Genomic DNA, 27,755 nt, shown 5'->3' with positions numbered 1-27,755 from the left:
TTTGGGCTTTGCTTCTGTGAAGATTGACAGCCTTGGAGACCCTGTGGGCAGTTCCACTCTGTCCTCTAGGGGCGCTGTGGGTCAGGACAGACTCCATGGCAGTGGGTGTGGGTTGGGCTTTGCTTCTGTGAAGACTGACAGCCTTGGAGATCCTGTGGGGCAGTTCCATTCTTTCCTCTAGGGGCGCTGTGGGTCAGACTTAACTCCACGGCAGTGGGCTTTTTGTTTTTTTATGGCTGCCCTAGAACTTACTCATCCAGCCGCCCATTGCTGGGCATTGAATTTCACCAGCTTTTCACTATCATATGGAAGGCTCCAGCAAACCACCATGTACACAGATCTCTGCCTGCAAGTACCTAAGGTCTCTGACACCATTTCTGATGACTTCCTCGAGATAAAGTATCAGGAGTGGAATTGCCCTGATCAAAGCATGGGACTGGAAAAAGTTGATTCATAAAGCATCATGTCTTCTGGAAAGTTGGACCAACTTCCGTTCCTATTTTCTATAGCACTGCTGGACATAATGTGTTTTCTGGTCACAAGGATGTGGCTCTACTCAGAAAAGTGGGTGAGGCATGAAGCTCCTGTGAATGGCTTCTCCAAATGAGGCCACCTGGTACATGGGGGGGGGGGTTGGTCAGAAACGTTGGTCCCACTGAGAAACCCACAGGCCCTGTTCTCAGGGGCAGTCCCTTCTGCACATCCATATTAGCTCTGCTGGGTGGTAATGAGCTGCTTTGATCAAGTGTAGGTGCGGACCAGGTGAACACTGCTGGCCTCTGGACAGGCCAGGCTGCTCTCGGCCCTTTTGTACCTCTACACCTTCTGTGCTTGGAAAGCTCCTGCTCACAGTGCCACCTGGTCAGCTCCCTAGTGAATTGCTCACTCAGCTCCAGGGGAGGTGGACAGGCAGTGGTCTCTGCCCTCCGAGTCTACTGGGCCAGCAAGGGAGGGGAAGCACACCCATGCCAGAGATGATGTCATTTTCCACCTGGACACACAAGCTGACTACATTTCCCAGCCTCCCTTGCAGCTAGATTGGGACCTTGAAGTCAGGCAGGAAGAAAGGATAGGCGGGCCACTCTGGGGGCAGGCCTGAAGGGAGGAGAAAACTGAGAGAGGTGGAATAGTTAAGGAGGTTAACGAGCTAACACCTGCAACAGACCACAACTGCCTGTGTGACCTGGCCAATTAAATTAAGCGGAATAACCCCAGACCCAGGAACCGAGGTTTTGAGGAATTCTCTAATTTTGGGCCTGTGCAGAAGCCTCATACCCCTTAGCCAAAGTAACCCTATGATGTGGCCATATCATTATAACCTAATTAGCACTGCAGTCAGCTCATGAATCTAATTACAACAGAATTATGAGAAGGAACTTGCAGAGAAGGATTATGAATATATAATTAGGGTCCTGTCAGTCAAAGGACTCAACCCCACCTTAAAAATGCCCCTTTTAGGAAGTATAAAGCCAATAAAGTTAGACAGCTTGAAGTCCTTCCCTTCTCTCCTCTGGAAATGTAGTTTGTCTTTAAGAGCTTGTGTGCTTGTGTGACTGGCGCCTTGTTGAGTAAGTTGGTCAGGCTGCCCCCCAACACCCTCGCTTGTGGATCATCTGGGATTGCCTGCCCATGGATCACCTGCTTGTGGAGATTCTTCCTGCGAGTAGGGTGAGGCCAGGGAGAAGGCTTCTCCACCTGGATAACACTGGTTCTGGTCGAGGTACAGTGGGTGGGAATGTTCATGCCACCTCCAGGCCCCCACACCCCACAGCAAACAGAGCACAGGGCTGACCAGCTGCTGTTGAGTCGATGCCAATGCATGTCATCTCCACGTGTGCCAGAGGCTCCACGGAATGTTCAGTGGCTGATTCAGAAGCAGACTGCCAGGCCTTTCTTCTGAGGTACCTCTGTGTGCTCGAACCCCCAATGGTTTTATTAGTAGCTGAGTGCTTAACCGTTTGCATCCCCGGGGACTCCTGCCTCACACAGATGCACTGTCAGCCTCTTGAGGGTCAACGCCTGGTCTGTGAACTGTGTTGAGATCTACTGCTCACAGGGCTTGGGTCTGTGTCTGGACGTGGCTTTTCCAACTGCTTGCAGGACTCACTCCAGAGATCCGTGAACCAACGAATGAAAAACCAAAGCTGTCATTGGCTCAGAAGAGAACCACTCTGTAGTGCTGCAGCCTTCATCCGACCTCTTTGTGCAGTCACCTGGCCACCCCTGGCGAAGCCCCTTTGCTCTCCGTACTCTAAACCACCATGGCCAGTCAGGCCCCCATCTTTCTCAGGGACTCAGGCTTTTTCCTTCTGGCTCAGTAACTGTGGCCATCACAGAATTAAGTAATGACAAAGTGAGTTATCATCCAGTCCTGGCTTCGGCGGGGCCCATAACCTGCAGCTGAGCTACCTCACTGTAGGAGCTCGCATGACTGTCTTGCTGGTGACATGACAAATGTCCCCTATAATTCCGCAGCTCAGAGCCATCCATTCTGCGAGTCTGGCCGCCACACTTCGTGGGGAATAATGTCGTTTTGTTGAGAAGGGGAAGAGGGTGTAATTAGATTCCCCTTCAGTGTTACATTCCTCCTTGTTAATCAAAAATTAGTAGCTCTTAAAGGAAAAATAAACACAGCTCGGCTCCCCAGGAAGCCTATAGGGTTCCCATGGCCTGCTTAATTACAGAAACGAACCCTGTTCGCCTGGCTGTGGAATTAACACGACGGAAGGAGGATGGCCCTGTCCGGTGGAGGGATTAGAGGTGAGTTTTGATTTGCTTCTTTGCCCCGTTCTGCATTTGCTTATTTTTCCTGCAACGAGCAAGTACTGCACATTAGCAAGCATTTAAATGATTAAAAACAGCAACGGATGGGGTCACATCCCAAAGCCCTGAAAATGAGAAGAACTGGATACCTGTCCCAACTCCCCACTCTCATTTGCTTCCCAGGAGTGACCGCTGAGCCCTGGGTCCCTCATGGAAGCAGACCGCCTCCTCTTTCTCCCATGAGCAGCTGCTGGGTTTGAACCACTGACCTTTCAGTTAAGCACTGAAAGTATTTAGGAAGGTTGGGCAATCCTACTTCCGTAGTGATACTGCCTCGGAAACCCAAGGAGGGGTCGCTATGAGTCAGGTCTGACTCGACGGCACATAACAACAACAACAACAACAACATATACACCACCAGGACTCCTTGCCTGGCACACTGTAGGTGCATACTAAACAGTTGTTAAACCAACTGAAGGATGAAAGTATATGTCTAGGTTAGGGTACGTGTGTGGACCCTGTGGACAGGCTCTGTCTCCCCAGGAGGAAGCACAATGAGACACCTCTTCCAGCTGCCTGCCAAGCTTTGCTCTCCAGCAGCTGGGTGACAGCATCTCCCCTTTGGAGGCTCCAGGGATGGTCAGCAGAGGTGAAGATGCCCTGGCCGGTGACACCAGGAGGGACAGGACAGAAAGGAGGCTCTCTCTTCATCCCCTCAAGCCGGGGAGGCTCAAACCAGGACAGAGCATTGGCAATGATTAAATGGGGTGTTTCATCAGCACGCACCCACACTGAGTACTAATGCCAAACCCGGATGAGAATCTCCTTCTGGCCTTTGCAGAGAGGGATTCAATATTAACTCCCTCACAGGATTTACTAGAATCTGAAGGTTGGCTAGAAACTGGCTGTATGCCCATCCACAGATGAATGGATCAACAAACTATAGTGCATACACACAGTGACATACCACACAACGTTAAAGAACAACAATGGACCTGTGAAATGCCTCCTAACATGGATGAACCTAGAGGACATTACGCTGAGTGAAATTAGTCAAAGGACAGATACTGTAGGAGACCACTACTGTACAGCGTCAAGGAAAGGTTTACACACAGAAAGGAATATTCCTTGAAGGCTACCAAGAGTAGGAGGGGAAAGGAGGGTTGACTGCTAACCAGAGGGTAGACACGCATTGACATGGGTGAAGGCGAAGGCAATACTCAATAACGAGAGGTCAGCACAAAGTGGTAAAGGCAGAGAAGATGCTGGGAGGAGCACAACAGCTGAAGACAAGGAAGATAAATACGATTACATACACAGTCTTACCATAACCCTAATAATAGCAATACTCTATGAATGGATACAAAGATCTGCACACAGCTCAACAGGAGTGGGAAGGTGAATAGAACTACACCCGTGAATATATATATACAGGTCTCACAGAGGATATTTCTACATTTGTATCTCTTTGTGCTGCAAATATACTCACAAATACAGTAAGACATACAAAGGGCAAAGTTATAAAAACTTCTTGTTGTTGTTATGTGCCATCGAGTTGGACCAGACTCATAGTGACCCCTCCTTGGGTTTCCAAGGCAGTATCACTATGGATTGCCCCATATTCCTTCTGAGGTGTGACTGGTGGGTTTGAACCACCAGCCTTCTGATTAGCAGTCAAGTGCCTTAGGCACTACGCTACCAGAGCTCCCTAAAAACTTCTTAGCCATAACCAAAAGCCCCGAGGGAATGAATTGCTGTGTATGGAGGCTCAAGACCATAGTCTTGAGGGACACTAAGGTCAACTGGCCTCACACAGTCCACAAAGACAATGATGCACATCTGCTTGAACAATTTCTCTCAGAAAGATCAGCACAAGGCCGGTCCCCATGAGGCGGAGGTTAAAGATGTCCCAAATGTCCAAACTACCGTGCCATGCCATCATTTCAGACATTAACTCCTCCTCCTCCTCCCCGTAATTCCCCCCCCCCATCTTAGGGTTCTGCATTTCGCTGTAACGCCTCACAGAACTCACCAACACCCAAGGGATCATCTCAAGTAGTGGCAGTGGAGGCTGGCAGGCTGGCGAGTCCCAGGTCCCTGAATAGGCCTAGAAGATCCTCCCAATTCTTGGGGTTTGATGAACCTCTATCAGCAGATCGGATGATGGCTGCTGTCCCAAATCCAGGGGCGAGATGAGGATGAGCCAAGACACAAAACTGGAGCAAGAAGAGGGCGAACCTTCCCAGGAGATTTGTAGGTATACCCTCATGGAAGCTAAGGGTGGTGATTTGAATTATACCCTCCCACAAAGCAGGACTCAAGATGCATTCCACCTGTGTTGCCCCAACAGAAATAACCCAAGTGGATGGCTTTAACAATCAGCAGCTCAGGGCAAATCCCATCACAGAGTCAACTGCCAGTCATTATAGCGAAGACTACTACCAGCTGCTCAGCCAAGTTGATACCTGACCTTAACTACCACACCACCCCAAACAGGCATGGATAATGGGATTTACAATACATCACAGAATGGAAGACAATGGCTAGAAGGGCCAGATCAAGCAATTCACCACAACATCCTACTGTGTGTGATGAGTAGTGACTGGGGTCTTAAAAGCTTGAGAGCTTCCATCTAAGGGGCAATTATTAGTCTCTCCCTGTCTGGAGCAGAGAAGAGTGAAGAAAATAAAAAATACAAGGAAACAATTAGGCCAAATGACTACGGGCTACATGAACCCCAGCCTCCAGGACCCTGAGACCAGAAGAACTAGATGGTGCCCGGCTACCATTGCTGACTGCTCCAAAAGGGATCACAATAAGAGGTCCCAGATAGAGTGGGGGGAAAGGGGGAACAAAACTCAAAATCATAAAAGAGACCAGGCTTATTGGTCTAATAGAGACTGGTGGAACCCCAAGACTATGGCCCTTAGACACCCGTCAAGCTAGAAACTGAATTTAATCCCCATGACTCAACTGGCAGCCAAACAACAGACAGGCCTATAAGGTGAACAACACGGGAAGGTGCACTCTCCTTACAACAATCAAGAGGGCAGATGTATCAGATCAAAAGGGTAGCATATTCCCAGCAATAAAGCTCAGAAAGCAGGAAGGGACAGGAAAGAGGGATGGATGGAAATGAGAAATACAGGGAGGAAGTGGCAATGTTGCATGGTGGGGATTGCAATCCGTGTCACAAAGCAAAACGTGTCAGATTGTTGGGTGGAAAACCAACTTCCTCTGTAAACTTTCATCCACATCTCAACAAAAAGTTACAAAAAAAGTGGCTGTAATAATTTATTTGTAAAGTTTTCATTAATTTAGCAAGCATTTATCGAGTGTCTACGGCATGCCAGGCAATATTCAAGACCGATGTGGTCCCAGCCCATAAGGAACTTAGTCTCCTGAGGGGGGATGGGAAAGAAACCAGACAAGGATGATGACATATCCTGAGGAGTGCAGTGAGTAGGGCTGAGAGAGTGTGATGACGAGGAGTGGGGGTGGAATGGACTAGCCATGGGGACAGTGCCTGCTGGGGGGTGGGTGGAAGCTGGTGGGAGTAGGAGGTAACTAGAGGCGGAGAGAATGACATGACTTTAGTTCCTGAGTGGGGAAGAAGCTGGAATGAAGGCCATGTGGTTGCAGCAGAGATACCAAGAGGGGAGAAAGAGAGGAACAAGGTTAGAAGGCCCCCCGTCTGAGTGTTAGGGGTCGAATTTCATTCCCTGTGAAATGGGGGGCATTGATGGTCTTCCCTGGGGAGAGAGGAGATCCAAGCTACAGTTTAAGATGGTTGCCTGATACTGAATGGATGGTGCATTATAAGGAGCCAAGAGTGGAGAGCAGAGACCAGTTAGGGGCCATTACTGTCATCTGGGTGAAAGACAATGGTGGACTAGACCAAGTTCAACCAGTGGAGCTACCGAGAAATGCACACATTCAAGATATGTTTTGAACGTGGAACCACCAAGACTACTGGAACCACCAAAACCATTGGACATGTTTTACCAGTAACTAAGGTCCCTGGGTGGTGTGGGCGGTTTGCATCTGGCTACCTAAAGACTGCTGGTTAAAACCCACCCAGCGGCACGACAGAAGAAATGCATTTATTTTTTTTTAACTTTTATAAAAGACAATCTATGCTTTAAGATTTTGTGAAATACTTACTTTTTGACCCAAATGGTGTTTCATTTGTATACATTAAGGGTAAGACATCGAATGGCAATTGTCCCTAGATGCTCTCTGGTGGCTAGCTCCAAAGAGAACGGTTCATTTCTGCTCCCTGTGAACGCTCATTCAGGAGGTTCTGTGAGGGACGCTCATCGGCACTAGCATGGGCTCTGAAGCACTTTCCCACGTTCTTCTCACCCTGCTGGGTCCCTGCTTCTCCCATCTTCACAGATTCCACAAGGAGCCCACAAAGGAGGTGGTGAATGGATGGAGTCAACATAGAGCCTCGGCTTAGGGGGTGCAACAGAGATCCCACGTTGAATGGATTTGAACTGAGATTTTACGGAAACTTAAAGAAGTCAGACATGAACCTTCATGCTCCTTAGCGCAGATGTTCTTATGATGGTTTCTCCTCTTATAAAACATTTTCTTCCTGGTTAAACAATTCTTCGGCGCAAAAATTTCTAGGTTTACATTCCATCTCAGCCACTAGGAACTACAAAGCCCTCAGCTCTAGATTCTGGGATTCTCACCTACGAAGGGGAGGGAGGACCACACACAGGGGCAGCCAGAGGATTGACATGAGAGTGTCCAGTCAGATTTCTACAAGTTTTATTTGGTTCCTTTCCATGCCTGCCTTCCTATTTCATCACGTTCTGCCTCACTCATGGTTTCTGTTAAGGGCTGAAGTGTGACTCTCAGAAACATATGCTGCAATCCTAACCCTGTACCGTGAATGTGACCCTGCCTACAAAAGGGGTTTGAAGGTTAACATGAGGTTGCACTGGAGTAGGGAGGTCTTCTGAGTGGTGTCCTATAAAAGAGGTGAAGAGACAAGGACTAGAGGAAGACACCGCACAAAGCCACATCTATAAGCCAAGGCGAGCCCAGGGTTGCCAGGACCCACCAGAGGCTAGGACACAGGCATGGGGCAGATTCTCTCTCAGAGCCTCAGCAGAGATCAACACGGCTGATACCCTGATTTGGACTTCTAACCTCCAGAACTATAAGACGATACATTTCCATTCTTACAAGTCACCCACTGTTTGATATTTGTATGGCACTCCTGGGAGACTAGGATACCCCACATTGGCCCAGCTTAGTCCTCTGGCTTCCTGTGCATTCTCTGGTCCCCAATATCAATCTACCAAATTCTTTTCTACTCCACCTGGTATAGCTGATGTTGGGTTCTCTTACTGGCCACCATGAGTCCCGACAGATAACACACTGGAGGTAACTAGAGTTCTGAATCGTACGGTCCTCTCTGCTCACAGGTCATAGTCTCCTTTGGGCCATTTCACTTAGAACGTCAACCAGATCCTCAAGCTGTTTAGGTGAAAATGTGGCCAGAAGTCATGGTACTATCTGCAGAGCATCTTAAAATATTGATCAACTTAATCTTGATGCCCAAACTGGGAAAAGTTTCACTAGAAGAAAATATGACTACGTTACATGCAAGTTCTAGAAAAATGGCAAAATCGGGCACACCTGTTGCAAAGAGCCCAGTCAGAACCTTCATTGATCAGTTGCTGGAGTTTTACTTTTAATGGCAGTTCACCTGCATGCCTGTGCTCTGTTACCTCTGAGGACTTGCCTACAGGCAAGCAAGTGGCAGATGGGAAGCACCCCACATTTTTGCATATAACACACCCATGTAAATAATGTACCCATGAGTGCAACATGCATAGGAAACTAAAGCACGAGGGGTTGCATGGTTTGCAAAAACACCATACGACATGCACGTTATTTGTGTAAAAAATATGGTACGGCTTAGAAACTTCCCCCTCTCCCTTAACTTCTCCTAGGAATTGGGAAGGACCTGCCAGCCTGAGGTTTTAGCCCTGCAGTACCTTGGCCTGGCTTGTGGACCAACAGAGTTGCCCAGAAGCAACATTAGATAGACGCACAAGGTCTGTGGTTCAAAGCCTCCTCTTGAACATACAAACGTTGGGACTTATTTGGAAAGCACACGTGCACTGATGATGAGATGCACTCCTTGAATTACTTACACGCCTTGCTGCCTGCAGTTTCATTATGCACGTTCGTGCTAATATGGGACAAGCCCTCCTTGAGACCTGGGAGATGTGCTCCTCGGCTGGCTGGTGCACTGATTGACAGACAGACTGAGATAAACCATAAACCAGCTGTTTTCTCGGTGCCTGTCCTAGAACGTGTGGCTTTTTCTCAACCGGCAGCGGAGTGGAAAGCGCTGTCCCAATCCTCGCTGATTTCCAACGCTTTTATTAACTTTTTTTTTTTTTTTTCCTTACAGAGCTGAGTGGATTTAATAACTTAGAAAATATTGGGCAAGAGCTAATCTTAGTATTTGTCCACACTTTCTACATTGGCTCTCAGAATTCATTTCTTAGGCTGACAAGAAGGCCCATCAGAATTATATACAAACATAGCCAATTCGAAACCAGGTTTTCTGTAATGAACATCTCCCCCACAGCACATTTACAACAATGGATGTGGATCAATTTTAAAAAGGTGCCTGATTTGTTGAAAAGAATAAAACAAAACCCTTGCAACGGTTTATTCAGTTGGCCAACGGGGGTTCCATAGTAACCATGGCCAGGTGAAGTTCATAATGAAACCCCCACCTCCAGAGCACCCGAAAGCCATGAGGCTACATTTAGGCACTGGAGATATCACAGCCTCACGAATGATGTTAACTATCAGACCTTGCTTCTCCCCGGCATCATGGAAAAAGTGACCAGTGCAAACAAGTGAGCTGTGTCCACGTATTGACATAAGTATGAAAACTTGCATGGTACCACTAATGATAAAACACACGGCCACCAGAAGCTTCAAATGCAAGACCACTTAATTAAAAATCACAAACCGTTTGTATTTCAAGCTCTGTGTTTGCTGACTCAGGAAAGAAAAATGTTAACTCATTAAAAACAAAATACCAGCTTCCCCCCAAACCCCAGTACTGAGCCCAGTGACCACAGTTAATTAAGATCGAGTGCTAATAACAGTTTTCAGTAGATGGGAGTTCCTCTCTTACCTTCCTGGGTAGAAATGTTACTGTTTGGCCGTTCACTTCTGAAGAGAACATCAAGGGTGGGAGGTACCCCAAATCAAACTCTGAAATCTGGTCTTGGAATAACCACATTACCATCACGGGACCATGTCCTCCTGAGCACGCTTGTAAAGGGCCATCTGTTGCCCATGTCGGAGCCCGTGTCAGAGACAGACAGAGACAGCCACACCTGCGCGTTCACGTGGACTGACTTCATGCCTTCTACTCCCAAGGGTTCGGAAGACACAGAACAAAATGTCCCGCAGTCAGCAGGTGATGTCGCTCAATTTCCTGCCGTTTTCCCTGAATAAGGCTTGATGTCCGAGAAACAAAGCATTAGAGGAGAGAACGTGATGCACCAGGGAAGAGCCGCAGAGACCGAAGCTGGGCGGTTCAGCACGTCTTTTGGGGCTGGGTTGGAATCACCCCATGGGCACTCGCTGCAGTGGAAGCCGTGAATGAGTTCTACCGTGGAGCTAAAAAGCACGGCCCTGCAGAGGAGGAGGGCAGGAGGGAAATGCCTTCGAAAGTACTGAGCCCCAAAGACATGAGGACAGAAGAGGCTGCACGTTTCCAAGGGATGTGGAGCCAATGAGATCTGTCTCAGCCAGCCTGCGGGCAGAGAGGCTGCCTTTGCATCAAGGCTTCCAAGGAAGAGGCGGCAGACACAATGGCTCTGGAGTGTCACTTTTGTGGCCCTAGGCAGTTCAGTGAGAAAGCTGGATGGGTGGCCTGCTGAGGAGTCTGTGAGCACATCACGGTCACCCCTCCTGGGACTGCCTCAAAACACACCCATGTGCAATGCCTTGGGCTTGGTAGAGATTCTTCAATGTTTGAGTAAGAACAGTAGCTGCCAGTCATCCATTGTACACATACATTCTGGGTGGCACTAGACTGCTAACCTGAAGGCTGGTGGTTCAAACCCACCCAGTGACACTGTGGGAGAAAGGGCTGGTGACCATCTGCTGTCAAGACTACAGCCAAGAAAACTCGACAGAGTTCAAGTGTACTCTGTAACACGCGAGGCTGCCACGGATTGACTCCACCTGACAGCAGCAGGTTCGGTGTTTGGCTTCTGTCTTTGTGCCAGGCACAGTGCTGGGCTCGGATCTTCTAAGATGTTTGAGCCCCTAAAAGTTTACTCCATTTGTGGGCTCACTGCAATCATATCAAACACACTAAAATCCATACACATTGCAGATGGACTTTTCCTGAGAAATTGCTGAAATAATTTTTATGTGTTGGCAATTGAAATTATTTGGCTACAAAATCATAAAACAGACAAGGCTGACTAGTCTGATCAAGACTGGTGAAACTCCCGAGACTATGGCCCCTAGCTACCCTTCAGGTCTGGAGCAGAACTCACTCCTGTGGCTTCCAGCCAAACAATAGAGAGGCATACGGGGTGAACATTTACATCAGGTAGATACAGTCCTTGGAGCCATCAGTCGTGGGAGAATAGAAGGGAAGTATTTGCACAGAGAGATAGCTCAGGGGCCAGGAGTGCCTAGGAAGGAAGGCCACAGGGAGGAACTGGGAAGAGAGCTGTTACACTGTGGGAAACTGCAGTCAATGTCATGAAAGAAAATGTATGTGAATGGCGATATGGAAAATGAATTTGCTCTGTAAACTTTCACCCACAGCACAATACAATAGACACATAAATACCATCATTTGGCTGCCTGGTGTAGCTTGTTAACGAGAGGCTATGACGCCTCAAATGTATAGTCTGGGTTTCTTGAAAGTGATATCTACAACCCACAAATGCAGGGACCATACTAGTGTTATCACAATACTAACTTTTATCGATGTTTAATATTTATCAATTTCAATGTATTAATTTGCTTTTTCATTTTTATTTTTTCCTCCTAATGTTGGTGCTGGAAGCTCTGGTAGCATAGTGCCTAAGGCGCTTGACTGCCAACCAGAAGGCTGGCGGTTCAACCCCACCAGCCACTCCTCGGAAGGAAGGTTGGGCAATCTACTTCCCTAGTGATACCGCCTCGGAAACCCAAGGAGGGGTCGCTATGAGTCAGGTCCGACTTGATTGCACATAACAACAATGTTGGTGACAATAGACTGTCATTCAGGTTGCTGGCATTTTTGTAGGAAAGTTTGAAGCTTTCGGGGCTGGACCTAAAGGGATTAATAAATTAGGTGGTGCTGATGAGGCCCAGGTGACATTTATCAGGGACAGAGACGAACTTCAGCGTTACCCTCCCAGAGCCCAAAGTCGAACAGGAAGATGGACAATGAAATCAGGGAGGAACAAAGTGTGATGGGAATATTCTAAGGGATGCTCTGAAGGCTGTGGGCGCCTCGTCTGAAGGTGAGGGAACACTTCCCTCAAGGGTGCTGTCTAGACCAAGACCTGAAGGACCAGCAGGACAGGCACAGCACCCCGCCCACAGACGGTACAGCGGGGGTGAAGGTTCTCGAAGTCTCATGCGCGATATTAACCGGGCTCCCTGTACTTCCCACTTGCACACTTGCCTTCCATAAGCCGAGGCTCAGCACGAAGAAGGGATCATTTCCCACGTGCAGGGTGGTGGGACTCCTGCAAGACCTGTGGCAGTGGTTTGGGTAAAGTGTTGTAGGGAAACGCCAGGCACTGAAGTCCTAACACCAGCAATGTCATTATCTCACTCTCCCACCCACACCTCCAGGAGGTGTGCAGCTCGGCCACTTCTGGGGGGAAAGGAGGCTCAAGGAGGTGGAGGCTGGCATGGAGGGCGGGGCTCTGAGCACTCAGTCATCTGCTGACAAGCGAGACCATGACGCTGCTGGGAGATAGGCAAGTTGCTCATCCGCCTCGTCTCGCTGGCTGGGGACCACTGTCTTCCCTAGGAAACGGGTCATTTTCCTCTTTCCCTTGCTCCCTTGCCTTTTCCTCTCCCTTACTTTCCTCCTTCTCCCTTCCCTTCCTCCCTCCCCCTCCTAGGGCATCTCCAATGGCAGTAAATGGTCTCTCTCTGCAGACGAGAAGCCCCAGGAGACTGCAGGTTCCCAGAAGGCAGGGACCATTTCTGTCATCACTGAGGACACAGAGTGTCCCCCACCCCATCACAGACCCATACTGGCCTCAAAACAAAGACCATGAAATAAATGAATGGTTAACTGTAATTCTTTTTTTTCTAGCCATACTCTTAAGGAACACAATGGTGTATTCCGATTCTGTGAAAATCTATTATCATTAGATGTTTTCATCTTTTAAATGTTATCATGCCTTAAAAAAAAAAATTAAATCAATCCACGAAGACATCCATGGCAGCAGCAACTGATGGCCACCTGTAACAGGCAGTCTTTCTTTAGTCATTAGTTGAGACCCTCAGCTTTGAAAGCTGGGCACACTGCCATTCAGCCAAAGACCATATTTCCCAGTACCCCTTGCAGTTAGGTGTGCCCATGTGGCTAACTGCAAGCCAATGAGATTTAGGTCAATATATGCTTGACTTCTAGAAAGTTTTCTTTAAAAGACAGGAGGCACCTTCTTCTTCCTCTTTTCTCCACCTGCTCTCTGGGCTGCAGAAGGGAAGGTCAGAGCACTAGCAGCCCTAACAGAGCACGGTGAAGAGGGAGCCAGTCTCGTGGTGGTAGGAGGTGAGCGGGAAGGAGCGTGGGCCCCTGACAGCTTCGCGGGACCGCCATCCTAGCCTTGCATGGCTCTGGCTGCTCTGGACTTACTTCATGGCTAGAAAAACCAACCAACCTTTTATCTTCTTTAAGCCACGTCATTTGGGATTTTCCTGCTACATTCAGGCAGACTTAATCTTCCTGGATAGAGTGCTTCACACTCATGTCCTGTGCTCCCTGGATAAATGACCCTTTCCCAAAAACACCGAGCAGTGATAGGTAATTTCACGTGGGCAGGGGTGGTGTATTTTTTCTGAGCACAGCCCTTATATATTCAAGGTGGAGGCAGTGGCGGCAGGGCTGTTTGCCACAGAGGCAAGACGAGACGAGTTCTAGTGAAAAATGTTCTGTATAGGGATTGCTCGTGGTAGCAACAGAAATGCCTTGATGGCAAGTCCGCTCAGGGCGGACAGGATGACCGAGCTGCTGCTTACAGCCACGAACCTGCTGCCTGCAAGGGTCCATGCCCATTATTCCTTTCACTGGTGGGGAGTTGTCATGATGCAGTCATTTCCACTGTAGCATCTCACTGCTGAGCTGCTCTTTCTGACACTGATCAGCCCGAACAGTTCAGCAGCCTGAGCCCACTCCTCACTAGAGACGCTACACCAGATCCCTGTGTTGTGCACCCGGAGGGGAGCTTCTCCAAGAGCTGAAGCAAGTCCCAGGATCACGATTCACTGGACGGAGAGCTGAAACAGCTTTATTTAAAAAAAAAAAAAAAACTCAAAAACCAAACTCACTGCCATTGAGTCGATTCCAACTCAGAGTGACCTCCCTTTGGTTCCAAGGCTGTCAAATCTTTATGGAAGCAGATTGCTTCATCTTTCTTCTGTGGAGTGGCTGGTAGGTTTGAACCACCAACCTTTCGAGGAAGCTGCCAGATGCCTTAAGCGCTACACCACCACAGCTTTGTTTGAGGATATGTCAGTGTCTATACACCATCCCTTGTCAGTTTGTTGGAATCTGGTGGCTCAAGTGTTGCTGCAATGCTAGCCACTGTCTCTAAGAGATGGTCCTGGCTAAACTGGACATCCATTTGCAGAAAAACGAAACAGGACCCATAGCTCCCACCAGATACAAAAGTGAACTCAATTTGGATCAAAGACTTGAATGTAAAACCTAAAACCATAAAGACCATCAAAGAAAAAACAAAGACAGACTTAGGGGTTCTAATTCCAGGCATCAATACACGATCAAACACAGCTAAAAACGCAGAAACACCAGAAGACAACATAGATGACTGGGACCTCCTCAAAATTAGATGCTTGTGTGCATCAAAAGATTTCACCAAAAGAGTAAAAGAAGAACCAATAGACTGAGAAAAAAAAAATTTTGCAATGACTAGCAGACAACGGGCTAATCTCTGAAATTTATAGACAACTTCAACACTTTAACAACAAAAAGACAAATAATCTAATTAAAAAGTGGGTAGAGGATATGAACAGATACTTCACCAAAAAAGACATTCAGGCAGTGTGCAAACACATGAAGATATGCTCACCATCAACAACCAGTAGAAAGACGCAATCAAACAACAGTGAGATATCTTTTCACTCCAGCACTAACAGCCAAGTACAGGACAGAAAACAACAAATGCTGGCAAGGGTGTGGGAGATTGGAACTCTCAAACACTGCTGGTGGGACTGTAAAATGGTGCAACCATTGTGGAAAACGGTATGGCACTTCCTGAAAAAGCTGGAAATAGAAATACCATGTGATGCAGCAATCCCACTACTAGGAGACACATGGACACACATGCAGACAAGACATACCCACGGTGACTGTGTGAGCAGAAAGCCACTGCTGGGAATTGAGACTGTTCAGGGCAGACGGCTTGGCCAGCATCGTTGTGAGCATGTGTCTAAGTCAGCGACACGCAGAGCTCCCCTGGGGATGAAAGGTGCACCCAGTGGCCACTTCTTCCCTCTCCCTCCGCCTGCTCCCTGAAGAGTCACTATGGCAACAACCACTGAGTTCACCAGGACATCATCTGCCGGGAATCCTGGGGAGCCTTGCCCACAGAGTGTTGGGCAAGCGTCTCTGCCTGGCCCTCCCCCCAGCCCTGCTCGTCCTGCACACACAGCCCTCCACGTGGCACCTGTGTGTCTGGAATCAAGGGCTGCACACAACTAACGAGCCTCCGTTTCCCTAAGAGTCCTCGTGACAACAGCCCAACCTATCAGCAGTGTTATCTGGGCCTTGGCTGAACTCAGCACCAGCAGAAGGGAGAAGAGGGGAGGGAGGGAAGACAGGAAGGGAGGAGAGGAGGGCTAGTGAGTACCAGGGTGGCCGAGGCGGGCTTCAGGGAGACTCTGGGTCCCAGTAGGAAGGAATCATTCTAGAGAGAGTGAGAGTCAGAGAGGAAGAGAGGGAGAGAAAGAGAGAGAAAGAGATGTGTGTCATACATATACACACACACTCCTCCACCATTTAAATCTGGGAATGGGATCTGTCAGGATAACACACAGTCAGACCAATTGGCATAGGCTACAAGTCTTAGGCATACCAGCCACTGAGAAACAAACTGGCCCTGTTCTCTGAGAAGATCCAGGAAACACGCTGGCCACAGTGGTTCTCTGCTGTCCTCATCCCTCAGCATCCACTCGCGGGCTTTGCAGGGGAGCCACCCTCCCAAGTCCTCATGGTTTAGGTGGAGCTGACCCTCCAGGGGCTCCAGGGTGGGGTGTGCCCATTCCAATCCACCCGCACATCCCACCCTGGCTGCCCTGTTTGGTTCAGAGATGCGTCTGTGTCCCAGGTTGGCTCACCAAGACCTGACTGGGGCGGGTGTGGGTGCTGTTGAGAGAGGATGGAGGGTGCCTCTTCCTGCTGGTAGGATGGAGGGGGCTACGCTAGTGACCTCTCCCTATGACAGATCCTGGCATTGCTGTTCCTTAACTGCTGGCTTTTGCCAGTCACCCCCTCCCCATGCTGGGATCCTGACCCCTAACCCTGTTTGCTGGGACTATTTTCCATTGCACGTTCCATTCCAAGTGCACTTTACACTTGCTAGACAGGATGTCCTGTCATCCTTAATCAGCTGCCCTGCTGCGTTGGGAGCCACTGCTGGGTACATCATCTCCTTGACCCTCAGCCAAGGCACCCTGACCGGGAGGCTCCTGACTCCAGCTCTGCAGAGCAGACCCACCCCTGGGAAGGTGAACCCTGTGCTTAGTGACCCAAGAACAGAAAGTGATTGGAGCTGGTGTCTTCTTCCTGGGAGATCCTGAAGTGCCAGCCAACCCGTTCCTAGGGCCTCCCTGGTACCTCCATTCCTGACCTCTCCCAGCCAGTTCTCCAAATGATCTTTAATTCCATAAACTACCTCAGAGTCTTCCAGGAAATTCCTTGTTTTTTTTACATTGGCCAAACCCCAAAACCCCCAAAGCACTTGCTGTTGAGTCACTTCCGAGGTATGCTGACAGCATGCATGTCAGACTAGTACTGGGTTCCACTCCGATCTAGGATGACCATATGCATGTCAGAGCAGTACTGGGCTGCAAGGGGCTGGCAGTGGCTATGACCTTTTGGAAGCAGACTGCCAGGTCTTCTCCCAAGGCACCCCTGGGTGGATTCAAATCACCAGCCTTTACCTGTTGGTGACACCCGGTAACTCCACATGCATCGGCCAGAGCTGGTCTAATCAAAGAACCCAGACCGGCCCACCTTCCCCACTGCCTGTCCCATCTTTAAGTCCCATCTGAAGTGGGACCCCCAGCTCTGTGTCCTAGATACCCATACTTCCTCTGGCTTATGACGTTAACCCTTTCACGCCCAGCAGCATCACAAGTTCCAACGGAGTCAGCAGAACCTGAGGCACAACAACATCACCCCATTTTAGTTCATTTCATTTCCAAGGAGCCTCCTTTCCCACCTCCCCTTCCAGGAGCACAAAATGACAGTGGCGCTCCCCTAAGTCATCCTAACTTGGTGGAGAGCTGCAGGTTTTTCTACCTAAGTGCTTAACAAAAGCTTCCTCCTCTCTGATGTTTAAATTGCCTGTTTCCTCCGCCAGATAGCGAGCAAGAGAAAAAGAAAAAAGAGAGAGAGAGACAAGGAGGAAAAAGGTCGGCGATCTCAGATCCCATCTTGACGGAGTGTGCTGTTATTTCACAGCTTTATCCAGTTCACCTGACATTTCAGAAAGTTTGCGGTAAAAATAAACCCGTGTTTGCGACTGGAAAAAAACTTTCCCTTCTTCTTAGCCAGCTTACCCCATGGTGACATGGCTGCCACCGAGAGTGGGCCACACTTCTAGGTGTTTTGAATCAAGGAAAGAGGGCACTGCTTATGATAAGTGTGTCTAGTTCTTAATTGTTCATACCTCATCTGAGAAGGAGATTAGATGGCAGAAGAGAAAGAGTAGTAACTTGCTTTTGTGGAGACTGGCAGGCACTGGAACCTGCATGCCGAGTTGGGTTGATTGTAACACCACCTACTACCACCGTCCTCTTGTACTCTGTATGATACGTTACACTGCAAGTAATGGCAACTTCCTCAAATCTCATTATACAAGCACTGAGGAGAGATTAAGAATAAAGGTAGAGATTGGTGAAGACTTTTTCTTTTGGCATGCCATTCTAAAACCCAACCCAAATGGCCTAAACGGCAGGCAGCATCTCTGCTCCTGTCCCTTGAGAGCTCAGAGGCAACCAGCACTGAGCAGAGAGCATGGGCTTTGCAACTAGAAGGTTCATGGTTCCGATCCTGATTCCTCAGCTATCAAGCTGTGTGGCTTTGAGCAAGTAACCGAGCCTCTCTGAATTTGAAATTCAGGTGTTTTCCAGGTTACAAGCGAGATCCAATCCTCAGTGTGTCTTCAAGTGAAAATTGTAGGTGAGTCGGAACAGGTATGTAAGGTTCCTTTTTAGCCTTACTTTATGCAAGAGAAGGCTTGAAGCCTTTCCAATGATTTAAAACCTGCACATGCAGCAAGGAAGGTGACTGGGATGAAGAATTTTTTCCAGTAGGAGTTGGTTCCCATGTTTCAAAGTGAGAGCAAGTTTACATACCACTGAAGGTCAAGTGGGAGGTGTCTCCAAGTGGGATGTGCAAGACCCGGGCACTACCTGTACCCTTAGCTGTAAGGAGGTCACTAACATCTTTCCCCACCACCTACCTGCCATTGCCATACTGTGGTGGCTCACATGCTGCTATGCTTCTGGAAGCTATGCCACTAGTATTTCAAATACTGTAAGGGTCACCCATGGCGGACGGGTTTCAGCGGCGCTTGCAGACTAAGACTAGGGAGAAAGTCCTGGCAACCTATTTCTGAAAATTAGGCAGTGAAAACAAAAACCATGTGGATCACAGGATATTTTCCAGGACGGTGACTAGCTTTGGATGTGCCATCAGGAGGGACTGACCGCTGGAGAAGGACATCACGTTTGGTAAAGCACAGGGTCACCGAAAATGAAAGGAACCCTCAAGGTGATGGCCTGACAGGTGGCTGCAGCAATGGGCTCCAACACACCAGTGGCCACGGAGGCAGTGCAGGACCAGGCAGCGTTGTTATACACCAGGTTGCCAACTCCACGGCAACTGATAAAAGCAACATCTTTCTTACAAAGCAGCAAAGATAAGATGGGTCAGGTTTCTGAGATGCAGGAGGCCACAGGGATGGCTACTTTCTCTCTCCCCTTGGGGACTCATTTTGAAATACAGCCTGAAGTCACTGGCCTCTACCCCTGCCTGGTCTCTTGGCGACAACCAGGTGTGTGGGCCCTGCCCTCAGTAGTGAGCTTGGTCCCTTGGCACCATCCACCACAAACCATTACCACACATTCCTCCAGCTCACCCAGATCATTAGCAAGTTTAATTTAATGGTATTTTGCTCCTGACAACCAGCACCTGCAACTGGAAAAGAAAAGCAATTCCGCTCTGCCTCCCGCTTGCTCACCTGATGGTCTGATGCTGCAGGGAGTCGGGGTCCGTGGCGTTCACAGTCAGCAGCACGCTGCCTATGGAGATGTTCTCCTGCCTGCTCACCATCATGGGGTCTGGGTAGAAGACGGGACCCTCGTTGACGTCCAGGACGGTGATGTGGACGGTCGCCGTGGAGCTGGGGCCGTAGGAGACGTCGGGGACCAGTGGGTCCTCGTTCTCCACTTTGATCAGCAGCGTGTGGAAGGCAGAGATTTCATAGTCCAGAGGCTGGAAGGCAGGGAGAAGGCACTCAGGACTTGAAGGTTAAATGCACAGACATCCTGGCTCCTAAAGGGCAAGCTTTGTGCACAACGTGCCTGGGACATGCCCCCAACAGTGAGGGATGTTTGGGGATGGATGCAGGTTTGGGGGAGGCTGAGCCTGATGCAATGGTGGGTCCTCTTTATGAAACAGCACATGAAATGCACAAAAGTGGGTGTGTTTTGAAGAGAAATTAATGACAATGTGCACAGGAGCCTTAGTGGTCCAGCTCGCTCGTCTCTTCTGAGATCCCTTTATGCAGCGTACTGGCAGTGCCAATGGGCACCCTCCTGTAACCTGTACAAGAGCGTCTGTGTAGCCTGTCTGACTATTCTGCTATCTTACTGAAGTCTTCCTACCTGTAACCTATAAATGCAACTTCCAACACTCCTGAGGGGCAGGCAAGTGACAGGTCCTGAACCCTAAGCCTCATTGATGGTGCTGTGTGTTGGCGGGTCACTTCCTAATGACTCACAGCAATCCCATGTGATGGAGGAGAACTGCCCCACAGGGGTTCCGAGGCTGTAATCCTTACAGCAGTTGACTGCTGAATCTTTCTAGGTTTATGATAAGCCTCCCTCTGTTATCATGTTAGATCAAATGGAGCCGGAGAACCCAAGCTTCATTTCTCACCCACTTCCTACAAAGTCTAGGGGCTGCTGTCTCCACCTCACTTGAAGGACAGCATTTCCAGGCACAGGAACCATATTCTCAGTAGGGTGTGATGGAGGGAAATGGACTGGAGAGTCCAAGAGGCCTGGGGGAAAGCCCTGAGCCCCTTCCCCATCAAATAAGGGTGTTTGGGAATGTGTGGGACATATTCAATTGTTACGGTGACTTAGGGTCTCACTGGGCAGAGGCCAGAGATGGCAGACATGTAGCCACACACAGGACAGTCCCACACAGTACCAGATCATCCTGCCCCAGTGCCAACAGGCAGCGCTGAGGACAGCACTCTGGGTGACTGCCGAATGGGATGACAGGCCCTCTCCCACCGCTGTGGGCAAACTCAAGTAATGATGACACAGAATGCCGTGGAGAACCCTCACTTGGTCACTCTTACTCCAAACCGAGAGAGGCTCATGATGGAGTGAGAGTGACGTTCCCCAGAGTGAGGTTCATGTCACTGAGGGTATGTGCAGGTGAGCTGAGGAGGCACTTTTTATTTTCCTAATGGCAGTTCAAACCCACCAGCCACTCCTTGGAAAGAAGGTTTGGCAATCTACTTCTGTAGTGATACTGCTTCAGCAACCCAAGGAGGGGTCGCTACGAGTCGGGTTCGACTCAACAGCACGTAACAACGTTTATTAGGAATGACAAGTATGTAACTCATCAGGAGGAGTCCCCGAATGGTGCAAAGGGTTAACATACTCAGCTATAACCAAAATATTGGAGGTTTGAGGCCCCCTAGAGCCTCAGAAGAAAGATCTGGCAATCTCCTTCTCAGAAACCAGCCACTGAAAGCCCTGTGGAGCACAGCTCTATCCTGACACAAGATGGGTCACCAGGACTTGGACTCAATTCAACTCGAAGCCAATTGTCTGAAAGCATTCCACATGTTACTGTCCATGCGTGTGCACACACAGACACACTCCAACACCACACATGCACACTGAAAATGGCGACTGACACTGAAATGTCTCCTCGCTGTGACTGGGCCGCCCCTCCTCCTTCACACCCCAGAAACTCCCAGCAGGTAGCTCTCAGATTTCCAGAACAGATGCAGAGATCAGGGTACCTAAAAGCTTCCACTTATATTTTGGTTCCATCCCGATTTACCACTCCAGCCTTCTTTTGTGGATTCCACTAGCAGATCTCTGCTAATCCCCCAGTGGTGCCAAAAGCACGCAACCTCAGTGAAGCAAATTCCAAACAAGGGCACAGAGCTGCCAAGCTTGGAAAACACAGTGATTCGTCCCAATTAGGATACCGGAAGAGAAACATTTGGCTTGTCAGGTTGGTGTACCTCTGCAATTCAGCACTGTGGATACGGACAACCCAGCGATTCAGCACTCTGGACAGGGCCAGAGCGGGCCAGGCTCCTGGGACTGACTTCCCCTCCAACCACACTTCACCAGGGCAAACCCAGTGGGGCTCCCCTGTGAGACACAGGGGCTGTCCTTTATGCTGGCTCCCAGAAACACCTTTCTGGAAATACAGTTAATGAAAATGCGCAGAATGTGGAATATCAAATGCAGTCAAATTAAATTTCCGCCAGCTGGGGGTGCTTTGCTCTTAAATGCAGCAGAATGAGGGCCAGAGTTCAAGGCCATTGTGGTCCAAGGTGGTGAACATGAGGGCTGAGCTGCTCGTACAAGGTGGCCTGGCACAGAGCCAGACAGTGAAGACAATAAGCATCCTGAGAACATGGTGAGTGTGACCTGTTCCACATCACCTTAAACTGCAGGCAGCCCCCAGGTTATGAAGGAGATCCATTCGTCGGTGCGTCTTTAAGGTGAGTTTGTAAGTGAGTCAGAACAGGGGTATACGGCTCTCATTTAGACATACTTCAGTGAAAGGCTCCACCCCTTTTCAATGATTTAAAAGTTGCACCAACTGAAGGTGATTGCAATGAAGAATTTTGTTGTGAGTAGGGTTGGGTCCTCGGAAGGAAGATGGGGCAATCTACTTCCGTAGTGATACTGCCTCGGAAACCCAAGGAGGGGTCGCTGTGAGTTGGGTCCGACTCAACGGCACGTAACAACAACAACAACAGGGTTGGGTCAGTTGTTTCAAAGTGAGAGCAAATTTAGGTAATATTAAAGGGTCAGCAGGAGTTGTCCATGAATCAGGTGTTTGTAACCCGAGGACTTACTTTGCATGTATATACATTTTGCTAAAACTGTGTGTGTATTTATATATTAAATTGCATGTTCATATGTTAGATTGTGTATTTATATTAGATTCACATATACTCAGATGTTAGACTGTGTATATGTCAGATGGGTATATTTGTATGTTAGGTACAGACTTGTTAGATGTATGTATCTGTGTCAGACACATGCATATATATGCTAAATGTATGTACATACATGTTAGAGGCATGTGTATGTATGTTAGATACACGTCTGTTTATATTGTAGGTGTATGTGTGCTTTTCTATTGTGCTCGATGTGAGTATAATATCACACGTGTGTATTTATGATAGATGCATGTGTGCATACATGTTAGATGTGTGTGTATTTACATACCAGGGGTCTGTATTAATATGTTAGGTGTGTATTTATATGCTAGATGCATGTGCATTTGTTACATGTGTTTACACAGGTGTATGTGCGTATATTTACATGTTAGATTGCATGTGTGTGTGTGTGTGTGTGAGATATGTCTGCTCAGGCTGCATGGATGCAGAGCATGAGGCAGAGATTTGTTCATGTGGTTTACCAGGGAGCGTGTTCTCAGAATAGAGGGAGGGAGGGAGCAGGACAGAGCAGGAGAAGGAGTCCAGCAAGGGTGGTCTGGACCACAGTCTAGAACTCAGCTCAAGGTAGTAGGGTGCCCTGGGGAGTGAAGTGTGAGGCAGGGGGCCAATCTTTTGCATACCGTCCCCATTCCAGTCGACGCTGGCTGCAGGCTGTCTCCAGGACACAAGAATAACCTCCTTGGCCAGGGTGTTCTCTTCTGGTGAAGGGGATATCTGGGGACTTTTGGCAGCCAACCTTTGCAGGTCTGGGAGGTGGGAGATCCAGCCTGGTCGGTAAGGGGAACTGTGGGGCACCCACATCTTCCAATACTCACATACACACCCCAAATACACAGCCACACTTTAACACAGCTACTTCCTCTTCATCACAGGCCTTCCTGATTTCCCATATCATGTATCACTTATGGTGTGCCTGCCTACTATGTACAGGGAGTGACCTGTGTTCTTTTATACATCATCTTATCTAATCTTCATCATGGCAGGAGACAGACTCAGAAAGGTTAAGTAACTTGGCCCAAGTCACACAGCTACTCAGTGGCACAGAGCTGAGATGTGACCCTGGGAGTGTGATGACAACGTCTGAGTGGACAGAGTGAACTTTCTGCACCAGGCGGTGCTTCTGCAAGGGATGCGGCCCAGTGTACACGCCTCTGGCCCGCCACGCTGTTCCATGCACGCCGGGCAGCCATACGGCTTAGGGGTGGGAGCACTGCCCTTGCTTCTAAAGACACGGGGCTGGGCTCAAGGTCTGGCCCTGATGTGTCCCAACTCTGAGACCACAGGCCAGTCAGTGCAGCTCCCAGGGCCTTGGCCTTCTCATCCCTACAATCTCGGTGCAAATCTCCCTGTGAGCTGAGGTGCGTGGCACACTCTGCACAGAGCTCAGCCTGCAGTAAGTATCCATGATGGGAAGCAGTTAAGATGGTGAGGAAGGGGAACAGGGGCCACAGCACTGTAGGACTACCACCCTCCTGCCAGGCTCTTCAAGGACACTCCTGGGCCGACCCTCACTTAGCACTTCCACTTCCAGGGGAGTGAGCTGTGAACGGTGCCAGAGAAAGGGGTGGAATGGAGGTAGAGGAGAGAGAGGAGGGGCGGGCACAGCATGGACTAATAAGCAGGGCACACGCTCTGGCTGTGCTTGTCTAAAGCGTCAACTCCCTGCTTGCCACGTCGACTGGCCCTGCACGGGACACAACGATGCCAGTCTCACAAGGGCCTGGCGGCCCCCCAGTCTCACAAGGGTCTGCGTTCCTAGCCCTGCCCATGGCCTGCCCTGGCAGTTCTTCAGATGAGAAGCCCTCCCTTAGCCCGGACATACTGCCTTATTAAGGTGCTATGTCTGGCTCTGGGTCTCAGTGGGTGTCAGGGATGCGAGGAAAGCGAAAATGCGTGTGAAGAAAGCTACAGAAATCGGAATTGATTAATATTTCATCAAGTGTCAGGAGAGGATATGGACCATTGTTCCAGAGGCGCTACACGCTGATGCATCTACAGACTAAAGGGCCCGGGGCACATGGTCCAGGAGAGGGAAGACGCAGAAGCCATCCGATAGCGACTTTGGAGTCTGTGACAGGTTTGGGCATCAAGGATGATTGCTGGCTATTTCCCTTTGAGAACAGTGCAGAAAACAGACTTAAGACACACTGGATTACACTCAGCTGAAAGAACAACTTTCCAGACAGTAGTGGAATAAGTTTCCAAAGCAACAAGGATGATTCTGACCAGAAGGTTTTAAAGGTGAAACAAGTGCTCATCTGTCAGAACCACAAGGAGTCGAGTCGGGGGTGGGGGTGGGCAGGATTCCACAGGAGCCCAGCACCACCCCACACCCCTGCTCGTTCTGCAGCACTGCAGGGCTGTAGCTGGCTGGGTGGGCCCCTGCTCTTCTGTCCATCTCTTACTGTGTCGTTGTTGTCAGTTGCCATCGGGTTGGCTCCGACTCATACATCGCCCAGTCCTGCACCATCTCCACAACTGTCGGAACGTCTGAGTCCACTGTTGGTCCAATGTGCCAATCCACCTCATGAGAGGGCTCCCTCTTTTTTACTGTCCGTCCACTTTATCAACCACGATGCCCTTTTCTAGTGACTGGTCTTCCCAGATGACATGTCTAAGTAAGCACCATGAAGTCTCAGCATCCCTGCTTCCAGGGAGCATCCTGAGACGCATGGGTTTGCTCTTTTTACCATCTACAGCACAGCACAGTTGCTATTCTTTGCCAACATCACAACTTTAATGCACCACTTCTTCTTCTGTCTTCCTTTTCCATTGTCCAGCTTTTGCATGCACTTGAGATGACTGAAAAGACTGTGGCTTCGATTAGGTGCACCTTAGTCATCAAAAAGACACCTGTTTTCAAAAGGCTTAAAGAGGCCTTTGGCAGAAGATATGCCCAATGCAGTATGTAGTTTGACTTCTCCACTGCTGCTTCTGGGGGCAATGACTGAGGATCCAAGTAGAATGAAACCCTTGACAATTTCAGTATCTTCATCATTAACAATGATGTCTATGGGTCCAAAAAAAAAAAAAAAAAAAAATCAGATTGGAGCTTTCCCAGACTTCCGTGCAGCTGAGGGTGGACATGGATCCGTATGACCAATGAAACACCCCCGGAGTCTGCTGGAGAACCTGTGGGAGAGGTTTTTCTTTCCTGATGAAAGCAGAGGGGAACACGAGTGGCAGCTCTCTCACTTGCCTGACTGCCTCCTTGCTTTTGGCCTTAGGGCACAGGAGAAAGACGATGTGATGTCCGGGGCTGTGGCAGTCATTTTATGTACGTGAGGAAAAAGCCAAAGGCCTCTGGGGCACCCATTGCCATCTCTTTAGAACCCTAAGCTGTCAGTCTTTGATTGGCCTACTGATGGAGATCCTTAAATTCTCTCTACTACTTAAGCCACTATATCAGGCCAGCGATCTCTTATTTGCAGCTGAAAGCATTCCTAATGATACACTGGATCTCTGGCAACATGGAAAACACCAGAAAGCATGGCCTTCCCTGCCTCTGGGAGGCTGACCTGGGGCTCTGACTCAGGTGTATGAGGAGCAGGGAGTACTCAAGGCCCTTCTTACTGATGCATGTGGCAGACAGCCTGAGGGAGTGGGGTCTCAATTCTGAAAATAATTCCAAGCACTGGTGAGACTGAAGCACACTGAGGAATTCCCTTCCCGGCAATCTGCAGGGGGGTAGGCATGCTGCTGGAGTCCCTTTCCTCTGAGGCAGAGCTCCTCAGCCTGGGTGGTCCAACCGCCATGTCCACGTGCACTGTGGACACCAGAACTCCCAGGCCCTCTCCCTCCTATGTGACTCAGCAGGTGCAGGCTGGGACCAGGAAGCTACATTTTAACTAGCACCACAGGCATTTCATAGAGACACTAGCGTTTGGGGACCATGGTGTTACGGGCAGAGGCTAGAGGGTGGGATAGGAACAACCCTGTCCCTAAGTGGAGTTCTGCATGGAGTTTCTTTCCCTTGTGCTCCGCAGGGTTCACGGGAGGGATAAGCATTTACAGCCGAGTTCTGTCTCTGCACAGCAGGTTTGGGAAGCTGCCTGACAATTCTTGAAGGGAGGTCAGCTAGTGGCTGTGTTATTTTATGGCTTTCACAGCTTCAAATCGATAGCAATGGATGTGGGAGGCTGTCTTGGCCACTGCGGGAGGAACTGGAAGACCCTGAGGCCACCTTTCACAACCATGTTTGAGACTCAGTTTGGACAAGGTACTGAAAAGGGCAGGGCTTGAGAGACACCTGGGACCATCATCTTCAGGAACAAGCTGGAAGCGTCTCTTGGATTTGCTGCTCTCCATGGCCCAGGTCCTGCCCCTAGGATCACTGTGGTTCTCTGCTGGGGAAGTTGAGTAGATGGTTCTGTTACAGACAGAATGAAAACCAGTTGCTGTTGAGTCAATTCTGATTCAAGGAGACCCATGGGTGCCGGGGGAGAACTGTGATTCTCAGAGTTGTTAGTGAATGACTGTTTGGAATTAGACTGCCAGGCCCCTCAGGGTGGCCTGCCGAATGTGCCGACTACTTGTACCACCTAGGGACTTCAGACAGAATAAAAGACCCCTAAAAATGTCCACCTCCTGATGCCGAGACCCTGTGAAGGTTACTTTGGATGGCAAAGGGGACACTTGTAGAGGGGAGTGAGGGAAAGGCCAGGAGATTCTCCTGCATTGTCTGGGTGGTCTCTAAATGTAGTCACAAGGGGGCTTGTGAGAGGGAGGCAGGAGGATCAAAGGTGGAAGGAGGAGACCTAAGGTGAATACAGAGGCTCAGACTCCAAGATAGTCTGCAAGATGCTACGCTGCTGCCTTCGAAGATAGAGAAGGAAACCATGAGCCAAGGAATGTGGGCGGCTTCTAGAAGCTAGAAAAGGCAACACAACAGGTTCTCCCCCTGGAACCTCCAGAGGGCATCAGCCTGGCTGACACCCTGTTTAGCCCAGTGAGACCCACTGTGGATTTCTGACCTCCAGGACATCACGTAACAATTCTGCGTTGTTTTAGACCATTAAGGGTGTAGAAATAGAAACGATACAGGCTCTAAGT

At 49.3% G+C, this 27,755-nt stretch overlaps 1 protein-coding gene across 1 annotated transcript in view; it reads right to left on the bottom strand.

The window, feature by feature from the left end:
- The window catches only part of CDH13 (cadherin 13), a 1,199,128-nt gene that overhangs the window by 48,955 nt on the left and 1,122,418 nt on the right, over nucleotides 1-27,755 (bottom strand). The window contains exon 11 of the mRNA XM_042780725.1: nucleotides 19,494-19,747. Coding sequence (XP_042636659.1) covers nucleotides 19,494-19,747 — 254 coding nt within the window. The remainder of the gene's footprint in view (nucleotides 1-19,493; nucleotides 19,748-27,755) is intronic.

The sequence above is a fragment of the Orycteropus afer genome, unplaced genomic scaffold (genome assembly GCF_000298275.1).
Source record: "Orycteropus afer afer isolate SDZICR_OR568_19922 unplaced genomic scaffold, OryAfe1.0 scaffold00057, whole genome shotgun sequence".
Classification (NCBI taxonomy): Eukaryota; Metazoa; Chordata; class Mammalia; order Tubulidentata; family Orycteropodidae; genus Orycteropus; species Orycteropus afer.
Note: the sequence above shows the minus strand (reverse complement) of the source record. Positions and strands in the feature narration are given on the sequence as shown.